The 12,384-nt window shown below is 39.0% G+C and overlaps 1 protein-coding gene across 1 annotated transcript in view; it reads right to left on the bottom strand.

The window, feature by feature from the left end:
* LOC109529441 (receptor-type tyrosine-protein phosphatase gamma-like) overlaps positions 1 to 12,384 on the bottom strand; it is a 188,494-nt gene that overhangs the window by 129,552 nt on the left and 46,558 nt on the right. Inside the window, exon 4 of the mRNA XM_019892829.1 lies at positions 2,505 to 2,600. Coding sequence (XP_019748388.1) covers positions 2,505 to 2,600 — 96 coding nt within the window. The remainder of the gene's footprint in view (positions 1 to 2,504; positions 2,601 to 12,384) is intronic.

Raw genomic sequence — 12,384 nt, 5'->3', positions numbered from 1 at the left:
CTAGCTTTGCATTAACATCTGCTCTAGAAATTTTGTGTTTTTATCACTGGCGGTTCAATCAGGCCTTCTATTCAGAGTCGATAATGTTTTTGAGAAATCCGCCATTGACAGAGTAAAATGTACTGGAGCAGTGTGATGGCCATAAAGCTCAATCTAGTGGCAAAAAACAATCGGGTACAGAAAAAACTTTTTTCCGGGTGACAAATTCGCAATGCTGCTTCAATGTCAAATTGCCAAGCTGTGGACAATAAAATGATATGCTTGCAAAAACCTGCAAATCCTGAACTGTCAAATGCTGATGGCCTCATGTCTTTCTGAATAATAGCTGAAATGAAATGTAAAGTGACTTTTGGGACACCCTGTGTATGTACTCCCAATAAATAATATGTTCTATTGTAGTCAATATGTTAAACATTTTAATGGTTCCTTATTGGAGCAGTTGGAACTCAAATAAAATAGCATGTACTGTGTCAAATATGAATAGAAATGAAGCAGACAGAGCTGTCAGACAAGTCATGAAATCAATCAGTGGTGATATACACCAAAATAAAACATGCTTATTGCTTCATTTTCTTCCTCTACATCTGTTTCTATAGCCCCTCTACATTTCTCAAAAACAACGGTTCCTCAAGACCAAGATCATCTCTCTTTTTAGATTCAAATGGGGTGGATGTGATAAATAATTTTGTATAAGGATAATTATTAAATGAATATCTCACAAGATAACATTGCTGCTGGTGGAGGCAAGCAACGAGTGACAAACAGCACAAGCAGTCATGTAAATGAGCAAATAAAAAAGCAAATATAGCTGTTTACCATTGCTATTTTTTCCAAACAGGGAAAGCAGTGTGGTCTCATGCTCGGTCATAAATGTGTGATTCCTGTGCTCAGCCAAGCTGATGGGGCCAATTTATCCGGTAAGATGGCTGTAACTAACTCGCCAAACTGAGGTAAATCGGGACACTGTGAAAATACACTGATGCATTGAGACATATACACACGGCAGTTTAGGAATGAATCAGCACACAAGGAGCAAGAAGGAACTTTGTAGGAGGAAAAACAAAAATCGAGTTAAGAGAGAGTACCATATTTTTCACACTATGAGGCACACCTAAAAGTATTCAATTTTCTCAAATTATAGCTTATAATCCAATTTCCCTTATATAAGGATCAATATTCTGATTTCTTGGATGTGGTATTTTTAATGTTCTCTAAAGCACTTAGTTACAGCTGCAGCGGTTGTCAAAGTGATATATAAATAAATCTGTATTATATTGCATTCCCTTCAGTGTAGCTCTATCTAGTGGATGCATGGCACAACCGCAGTCACGATTCTAGCTTCTATTCTATGTGCCTTATAATACGGTGTGCCCTATATATGAAAACAGTTTGAAAATAGGCTATTCATTTAAGGCGCGTCTTATACTCCGGAGCGCCTCATACTACGGAAAATATGGTACATAAAGTAAAAGTGTCAAAGTAAAATCAGATCAAAAGGCATGAAGCATGTTTAACTGCACAAATTCTAGAGAGCTTTGCAGTCCCAGAAAGTATTAAAAGCTGGTTAATGGACCAAGTAAAAACCTACTTAGGGAATTGATAATCTTAAATGAACTTCATCACAAGTGAGGGTGACAATAACCTCTCCGGCAATCACTCAACCAGCATGGAAACGACTTGAAATTATCTTTTAAAAGGGGCATATTATTTTTTTTTTTTTAGCATAAGCATTAACATATAACAAGATGACAGCTTAAAATGAGAAAGGTCAATGACACAGTCCTACATCACACCAAATACTATTTCTCATAAGAACTGATGAAATGCAATCATGCTAACAGCAACGTAGCTCTGATCAGCATCCATGCAGTAATTTTCAAGCATATAAGAAAACCACTTGTCATTAACTGTGTATGGAAAAAAACCAAAAAAAAAAACAAAATATATTTCACATGCAGGAGGTTAAATTATAAGAAGAGCAAGGACAAAGAGACTATCGGAACACATGACAAAAAGGCGAAGCTAACACTCTCATTGTGCCTTCTGTCCGCCCCCCCCCCAGATTTCTCAAAATGAATTAAATAGTGCAGACCAAGTAAAAAATAAGGAATTATGTGCACTGTTTATCTTTTCTCTTCTTCATGAAAATACCCACATAAGACTATGTCACATTCAAGTCAAAGTCAAGCCAAATTTATTTATTTAGCCCTTAATCACTGAAAAGTTTCAAAGGGCTTCACAAGCCTACAAATAACAAATATTAATGACATCCCCTTCACATGGAACAACTCAATGAGATATCATTGTTTGCTGTCAAACAACATTGTAAACCTCCCTTGGAAATTGAGTCTACAAGGCTCAAGCACCTCTTTTATTAAGCAGAGATAATCAAGACAGAACTGTGTGCGTTTGATGAGAAATGATGTATCTGACAGTTTTCACACTCAAGCACACATTTACCATGTGGAATAATAACGATCAAGGGGAACAAAAAGAACTCTAACCTGAAGGAAAATTGCCATAGCTGCTATGATTCTCTTCTCCCTAAGTGCAGTACTGAGGCTGTCGAAGTCATCAGAGTTGTACATGTAGATTTGCATCTGTCAGAGAACACAAAGCAAAAAAAAAGTGTTAGTTTCAAGACAATATTTTGGAAAATAATAGCAGTAAATTTTTGCAGAACAAAGCTAAGTCTGTTAGTCATGCCAAATATCAGTACAGTGAACCCTCGTTTATCGCGGGGGTGACGTTCCAAAAAGAACCCGCCATAGGTGAAACCCGTGAATTAGTCAGTGAAACTGCTCCTAAAGGTTTTCCTCCTAGTTTAGAAAGACTTGACGAGTAGATCAATTTTCAACAGCCTTTATAGTCCACACGTCCAACACGGATGCACACCATTTTTGTTTGAAAAACTATGACAATGAACAATTACACAATGTACAACATTAGGTAGGTTGTATCTCAACAACTTAAAACATGGATTAGTCATGGCCGTTTGGCCTTCTAAACAGGAATTTAGTTGGAATTAGAAGAAATTGAAGCTCTTGCCAAATGCATCTCACACTTTAGTCTCTTTCCTCAAATTGACCTTCAGTCCTAATCAACATTAACCACTTCCTGCCACTCAATGCAACCCTCAAATATCATCGCAAGAGGCAAATTATTTTTAGCAAATGACATACATTGTCATTTTACCATGATGTAGAAAGGTCAATGTTTTTAATAAAGTCAAATCTCGGTTTTCGAACATCTCTGTTGTCAACCAAATCAGTTTTCGACCAGAAAACTCAAGAAAACCGATTTTCGACCAAACTGAGCAAACCTGAAAATGCCACTTGACTCCTCTCGGCTTCCTTGCACCTCGCGTAGCGTTCATTGTGAGCAGACGTGTTTGTTGTGATTTACGCAAATCTGTCTGTTTTTATGTTATTTCTGCATAGTGTATTAGCCTCTAATCATGGGCTAATAAAATAGTTTCGGATTGCGAACAAATCGCTTTTCGAACAGCCTTCTGGAATGGATTATGGTCAAAAACCGAGGTATGACTGTATTATCACGAACTTAGAATCACAAGAGCTTTATTAATTAATTTATTTACAATTACGATACAATACAATGCAATATTGTACAATGGAATGAAACCAAAGAAATATTTTCTTTGATGCAAACGTCAATCAGCCTTATCAATCAACTTTAAAAGCCTAGCCTTCGGGCAATCCAAAATGTCCTTCCACCTTCGGCATGCATTGTACGGAGCTATCCTAAGTGATTTATTTATTATCTTCAATTTATTTTCAACTCTTTTACCTATTTATGCATTTCTTATTAAACTTATTAATTGTGCTATTTGTAGTGCAATGTATTCTTGATATTCTGATTATGGGATGGGGACCTGAGTTCAGACCCGAGATTCACCATGTTGACATATTTGGCTTTCTCACGAACAGTTACCTGGACTCATCAGACATCAACTCAGTCTACAACTGTACAGTTTTTTCAAAACATCTCGAATGGAAGAAGAGAAGTACCAGAGGAACTGACTCGGTAATCCTCACAGCCTTGAGTTGTTACTGAGAGAGAACATTATGCATGACCTTTTACCCTCTGCTGTTTGAATTTCCGCAGTGCAGCACTGAGACTTGCTGAATTCAAATCTTTTCCACAGCTGGAGGCGAGACCTTTATTTGAGGAAGTTATGACTCATATGTAGATAGATTTGAACATGATGAACGTCTAACAAAAACTGCAATTTATTTTTTGATTGGAAAAAAAACCCCACACACAACAATTAAATGAAGAAGCTTGATTGAATTTTAAGGCATGACAGTACAGTATACAAATATTATTGTAGTTTTTGAAATACAAATCTAAGAATTATATCTTAGGAATGCTCCTCACTTCAACAGCACTGCCAAAAATAATGTTTCCAGCTGTGTAAAATGAAAGGTTTACGTACACCCATTTACTTGGTAAACTGTGCAGACATCATGCTGGTACACTGCTTTTAATCATTATGCATATATACGTGTGTGTGTGTGTGTGTGTGTGTGTGTGTGTGTGTGCGCGCGCGCGCGCGCGCGCGTGTGTGTGTGTGTGTGTGTGAAAGGGATCTATTGTTTTGCATATATATATATATATATATATATATATATAAAAGCCTGTAAATGATCCTGATCGTTTAAATCAGGGGTGCGGGAGGAGGGAAACAGCTAAAACATGCAGGCTTGTGGCCCTCGTGGACTGAAGTTCCCCACCCTTGGTCGAATAGCACATTTTATTCTATCACTCCCGATCGAGCAACTAATGAATTCTCCAAACCCATTTCCAATGAAGTTGGGAGTTTGTGTAATGTGTAAATAAAAACAGAATGCAATCATTTGCAAATCCTTTTCGACCAATAGTCAGTGAATACACTATAGAGACAAGATATTTTATGTTCAAAATGATGAATGTTATTGTTTTTTTTATGTCTCATCTATGTAATGTATTCAATGTACTGTAATGCAGTTTGAAAAGGATGGCAAATAATTTTTTTCTGTTTTGTTTACATTTCACACAACATTGTGATTATGGTTTGTACTTTAAATAGCTCGTGATTAAAGCTACAAGTTTTATCAGATGCGACTCCATTGTCTGTACTGTTGGAGAAACTGATCAGAAATACAGATGGAAATAGCATGATATGTCAGAAACAATTTCCTTAATTTAGGTCGCTCTTTGTCATGTTAAATTCAATTTGCGTGGAACTTAAATTTGAAGACTTAAAGGTTGTGTGTCATTGGTATTTGAATTACAATTGAAAGTAATCAATATTGTTTCAACATTATTTTAGTCATTTCTTTACACATTTCTATTGTGCAGACAAATAATCTGCGTGAGATACTTAAGTGTTTATTTGAGGCTTTATCAGAGGCTTATCTCGAAAGCACTAAAAATCTGCTTCATGGAGTTAATTCACACGTTGAATTAAATTATTTCTATATCTTTATTTAATTTATTGAACACAGATGCCTTACAGTAAACTGACAGTAAATGTCAATTATTATTTTATATTTTGCACGAAACATAAGATAGTCAATACTATTGTGAGATGGACATGAATGGCGAGTTGTCTGTACACACACACACACACACACACGCACACACACACACACACACACACACACGCACGCGCAGACACACACACACTCTACACACACAGACACACACACGCACGTGCACGCACACACACACACACACACACACACACACACACACACACACACACACACACGCATGCTTCTGTGAAACCCACACAAACACAATCACTGGTCAAACACTCCTCGGGTAGTTAGTTGTCATGGTGATGTGGAGGCATGACACACATATCTATGCACACAGTGTGAGAAATACATTATTGACAGTTGTGTGTGCAAAATGCATATTTGCTCAGCAATGCACAATATCATTTGCAATGTAAGGGAACACATTCCTGTCTCCCACGCCAGGAGTAATTTTGGTCATGCCAACAGCAACACTGGCAATAAACAACTTTGATCCTGTTTCTTTTGCTTGATAATCATCACATAAAAAGCTTGGGCGGCTTTTTTTTTTTTAAATCATTTGCATCGTAAACAATTGTCAAGCAGCCTGACGTAGACAATGTGGTCAATCTATAGCTCCCTGAGATCACTCAACTGCAAGAACAGATCCTTTTTATGTTAACTAGATTTAATTATAGCTATGGAGTGGATAGTTATGTTTTGCAAATAAGTCAGTGGAAAGCACCTACTCAACAATTACAATATTCTGAACCTAGGTATTTTCTGTAATGATGTGACAGACAGGGACAATAATGACATTAAATACACAGGTGATGGCATTTCGTGAATGAAGGTGTAAAATTCAGAAAATTTGACATGACATTTTGTGTCAAATGCCAAATGGAATTCATTATGCGTAAAATGAGCAGAATTCTTATACATTAGCATTGCATTATTTGGTATACAGTAAATATCTACCATATTTTCTGCACTTAAAGACTCTTCAATGAATCACCTTCAATGAATGGCCTATTTTAAAACTTTTTTCATTTATAGGGTGCGCTGCATGATAAGGTGCATTGAAAAGTAGCTACAATAGTGGCTGCGGTTGAGCTATGCATCCACTGGATGGAGCTACGCTAAAGGGAATACAATACAATACAAGACAGCTTTATTTATATGTAGATGCTCTGGATGTAGCATGAAGCATGCCACGAAGTCCATAAAAACACGTTTTTTTCCTTGGCACACAAACCTCCTGGGCTCACATCCACAAGGGACTAAATATCCTTAGAAGTCTTGCTTGTCTCCTTCTTCCTTCGTTTAGTTAGTAGTTTTCTCATTTTTTGGTATTATCTTCGTTTCATAATGGCTGCGCAGAGCTCACAAAGTAGTTGTCTGTTTGAGTGTGTGTTGGCGAATGCACATGTCAATTAGTGTCGGGCAGAACCCTTTTAGGTAACAATTGGTTCCTGCTCATAACCACTAGATGGCATAGGACCACTGACAGGAAAAAAAACTCAATGGGGGAATATAAAGAGACTGTAACACCTCTCTCTCTCTCTCTCTCCATTTTCTGAAACCGCTTATCCTCACAAGGGTCGTGGGACATGGTGGAGCCTATCCCAGCTGTCTTCGGGCAGGAGGCGGGGGACACCCTGAACCGGTAGACAGCCAATCACAGGGCACACACAGACAAACAATTATTCGCGCTGACACTCAAACCTAGGGACAATTTAGAGTGTTCCATTAACCTGCCATGCACCTTTTTGGAATGTGGGAGGAAACCGGAGTACCCGGAGAAAACCCACTTAGGCACGGGGAGAACATGCAAACTCCTCACAGCAAGGCCAGAGCCGGGATCGAACCCATGACCTCTGCATTTTGAGGTCGACTCGCTAACCATTCATCTTACAGCAAAGAATAACTTTTTTAACATTGTCTTTAGTCTGGAACAGATAATATTTTAAATCCATCAATTTGCCTGAGCAAAAAAAAAAAAAAAAAACAACCTTGCTTCAGTGTTTTTGACTAACTTTTGGACTAACCATTTGAACCATTGTACCATTCTGAAAAGTAAAATTAAATAAATCAAAAAATAATAATACATTCAAATGCAGTTCAACAACATTAACTCAGGAGCAGAATATGTAAAAAACTTTAGTCTACAAAACAAAAATGAATAAAACAATTTGTGTTGATTTTTTTTCCTCTTTTTTTTTTTTAATTAAAATGAGGAAGTCAGGATTGATGGCTATGCTGAGCACGTTTTGCAGTGCATAACTTTTACAGCGGCATATCAGTGTGATTGAGGTGTAATGGCTCTAAGTGGCGCCTTGATTTATTTGGCTTCATGCTGTTCGCTGCCAGCATTTTTAGACACAGTTAACACACCGTTTTTTTCCTCGTCCGTCTCCTACTGTAGTCACAGTGAAGCCAAGCGCTACATAGGTTTCATTGTATTACCGAATCTTAACTTTTGAGTGACTTTCTTTTGCCTCATTATCTTCGTCTCTGTCCGCCTTTCTTTTCATCTTGTCTCTTGAAGGTTTGTTTACTGCTCTTCATATCATTTACTCGGTCCGTTTTGTAGCAAAAAAAAAAAAAAAAGCTACACCATAGAGCTAATCCTCCCTGCGCACTCTCTGACAATGAGGGCGCCACTGCCAACTGCTGCACTGGATGTGCAATTACACTTTATTCTATTCTCTTCGGCAAAAGCATGTTCCCAGGAGTCACACGCGCTGCAACTGGCATCACATCGCGCCCCCTCACTATTTGAGAAGGACTGACTTAAACCAACTTTCTGTCATTTGTAATCACAAGGACAGAAAATAATTCCTAAACTCCATTGGATCCCCGACTCATTCTGGGGACATCAATTGTTTTAAGATGGGTGGAGGGCTCGACAATGAGCAAGGTGAAGGCGTTAGAAAATGGGAGATGGATGTGGTGAAAGATGGATTCCGATGTTCACAAAGTTCTTCAACTTGTCAGTCAAGTCTACGAAACAATCATTCAAGGAGAGTGGGTGAGAGGGTCAAAGTTGAGAACATGTAGAGTTTTGTGTTGGGTTTATGACAAATCCAGGAATGAGGTAGTGAGGGGGCATGGGGAAGACTCAATTTGGAGTGCCGTCTTAGCTGTTGTTGTGAATAATATTGTCTGCTGTTTCTGGATGGTGCTGCAATGTGAGGAAAGCTATACAAAATTTTGGAAGTCTCTGTTTTTTCAGACAGACCCCATCTGCTAGTATAGGTGCCCAGAATAATTGAAAAAAAAATACCAATCAAGTTCACAACACACACATCTTTTTACTATCTGCTTTGCAATAATAATCTACAAATATGTTCGTCTCCTCATTGTACTGTTGGCAGGAGTCCACTCGAATACACCTCAGCATTTAGACATCGCACTTTAGTGAGTAGAACAATACAATTTCAGCTTCAGTTCCTCTGAGTTCCTTTGTAAAACATCCAAGGCTCCTGTGAGTATGTTAACAGATGCGACAGTTTGGTGCCCAGTAGCGATCTTCATGATTTTGTCAGATATACCTGACAATTTGGTGTTCTTGTCACTGCTAAAGTGTTTTCCATTACTTTTCGCTTTATCATCAATTATCAATGTTTACGGCCCAGTGGCTGGTTGCATCTTGTGATTGAATGTTTGCTTCTTCTTTTTGGTGGGGGCGGGGGTAGTCATTGTCCATGGCTGTTTTGAACTTAGGGGTTGAAGGGACATTCAGCGCAGGCCAACCGCATTCATTTGCTGAGTGTCTGTTCTTAAGGTTGCCATACATCCCATAAAATACGGAATTGTCCTTAAATTGGGAATTAAATGTAGATATGGGATGCGGTTTGTTCCGTATTTTCTAAATTGTTCCGTATATCTGTCACACACAAACACGAACACTGAACTTAACAATAACGAACAAATTAAAAGACAAAAAATAAATAAATAAAGACTGTAATCTGGTATTGGCGGGAGGTATGCAGGACCACCTGTCTCCCCGCGAGCGAATTCAGTAAATTCCAGTGTGTGATGCTGAATGCTTTACTGCCGTTTCAACAGGCTGCCTCTGTCCTTGTTGAGCTAACTACCTGTCTGTTAGCTCCTGTCAACTGTTCTGACACATCGATAAAGTGGTTTCATTTCCTTATTGTCCATTTACCTCCACAGACAGTTTAAGGCGGTGCATTTATGTCACCAGTATTGTCATCTTCTGATAAAGTTTGGAATAGTCTTCAGTGGAAAAGATGTCTTGTGCTAATTTGTGGGCTACAACCAACTGTATCTAAAAAAAAAAAAAAAAAAAAATCCCACCCATATAAAAATATCCCGGAGTAATTGCTGCTAGTTTCTTAGGAAGAAAAAAAAAAGCTTGACTGCATAAAAATCTAAGCACGAGAAGCAAAGCAGCTGCACTGTATGAGAGCAGGAAGCAAGATTTTAATAAGGTATTCTTTCCTATCTGATTCTTTGTCCTCCAAACATGACGCTTATTTGCTTATTAGCACGAATGACAATAAATGTAACGTTATAATTTTCTTCAAGGAGTTGTAGCTCAGGGCCGTGATCATAGTGGTTAGTAGCCTACGTGGTGGCCGCAGCAACCCCGGTTCGAATCCGGGTCACGGCATGTGCAAAGAGCATTCTGGACTTCTTGATACCCCCGTGATCAAGCGGTTAGTGCATCAACCTCACAGTGCAGAGGTTGTGGGTTTAATCCTGGCTTTGGCCTTCTTGTGTGGAGTTTGCATGTTCTCCCCCGTGCCTGCGTGGGTTTTCTCCGGGTACTCCGGTTTCCTCCCACATTCCAAAAACATGCATGGCAGGCAGATTGAACACTTTAAATTGTCTCTCGGCGTGAGTGTAAGCGCGGATGGTTGTTCGTCAATGTGTGCCCTGCGATTGGCTGGCAACCAGTTCAGGGTGTCCCCCGCCTACTGCCCGAAGACAGCTGGGATAGGCTTCGGCACCCACCGCGACCCTTGTGAGGATAAAGCGGATTGGACAATGGATGGATGGGTTGTAGCTCCAATGTTAACTTGAGTGTGACAATGTCAAGAAAACCACAGGAGGCTTTACTTAATGTTTAAATTCATTACCATAGAACAGATACAAGTACTGAGAAAACACACAATATCATTGGAGGAGTGTTTCAGTCCTTTATGGGTATAATTTAAATTTAAAAAAATCCTCAGTGGTCAGGTATTTTATTTTAGGCTGTTCTGGTTCCTCTGGGCTGTATTAATTGTTGTGGCATGTACTCTTACACAGAAAGTGTCTGAAGCTGTTGTTACCGTGTTTAAGGTTGGATAATTGATGTTGTCACTTGCTCTGGTCTTGTATTTTGTCACTTTTAATTGGCATACAATATAGGATTGGGCATCTCGGTGTTTAAGATGTGGTCACGACGTCAAGCTTTCTTCCATACCTTCTGCATTCAGCCCTGATCTCTGTTACTTGGTGTTTTTGTGTTCTGTTGTTTACATTGTGATTTTGGAAATAAAGACTCTGTTTTTCCACTTCCGTGTACAATGTCTGCTTCTGGGTCGAAATTCTGTTCCTTACGTGCCAGAAGTGTTTTGCACATGTGCAAAATAAATAAAGTTCTGGTTGAGCAAAAATGATGGCTTATTACCCCTTAAGCATCAAATGTAAAAATGTTTTTTTACACCCTTAAGATGACTGATAAACATCCCCAAGAGTGTGTTTTACCCTGAGAAGACATACTGTATAAACAGTGGCTGTGCATCATGCATATTATCCCTCATATATCTTGAGTCTATCCTGCCACGATTGACTTGTAACATAAACATTTTTAAAATATAAATTATGATTTTCCTGCATTGACAGTCAAGATCAATTCCCCAGCTCCAAAGGTGATGACAGAGGAGACCTATTCGACAAATACTGCTAAGCATAATATCAGAACTGTCTTTGCACTATATTTCGTCTCAATCAAACATACAGACTACCAAATGAAGTTTGGAAAAAAAAGTCAAACTCCTCCTTCCTTATTCTATGTACATTGTGTAAAGGTTTGTGTTTTTATTAGAGCAGTGTTTTTCAAACCCTGTGCCGCGGCACACCGATGTGCTGCGAGATATTGTCAGGTGTGTCGTGGGAAATTATACAATATGAATGCCTGTGCGGTCGATCGCCAGGAAGAGTAATAATGTAGTACTCTTCCATACCGGTAGGGAGCAGCAGCGGCTCGGAAATTGCCTTATGCTTGGAGACAAGCGAAGTTTCCGACGCGAGGCAATATAATGAAAAATATCTTTCATTTAGATTTAGGTTTACTGGAGATGCAACGGCACCAATGTTCCCTCTAAGCTGCGCAACTGCGCCCTGGTCGCACACTCAGCGCACAAGAAAACCTATCCAGCGCATTGAACGCACTGCAAATGAATTAGATATATAACTTTTTTTTCTGTATCAATTTGCTGTGTAATTCAGTGAGTGACAGATGTCCAGCCAATCACACAATACGATGCAATGACGCAATGTGCCAATCACGGCATTGACAGTACAGTACTTGCGCAGGTTCTCTGCTCCATAACAATAACAGTGCGGCGGTGATAAGTGACGCTAATGCTAATCCATTATCAAGGTGAAACGACCGGGCAGTGAACGTGATACGTCCACTCTCCAAACCAAAATAAGAATGAACTGTGGTTCTTTTAAGTTGGAATGGCTGTCGGAGTACAGTGAAACTCCTCTACAACGAAATCGTGTTTGCAGCAAGAAATGTTTCACAATAGGGGGTTTTTCACTGTAGCAAATTTGATCTCGGATGTAAACACACACACGCACACGCACACACACACACACACACACACACACACACACACAC

This window comes from Hippocampus comes, unplaced genomic scaffold, assembly GCF_001891065.2.
Source record: "Hippocampus comes isolate QL1 unplaced genomic scaffold, H_comes_QL1_v1.1 scaffold481, whole genome shotgun sequence".
Lineage (NCBI taxonomy): Eukaryota > Metazoa > Chordata > Actinopteri > Syngnathiformes > Syngnathidae > Hippocampus > Hippocampus comes.
The sequence above is the reverse complement of the archived record's forward strand: the minus strand, read 5'-3'. Positions and strand labels throughout refer to the sequence as shown.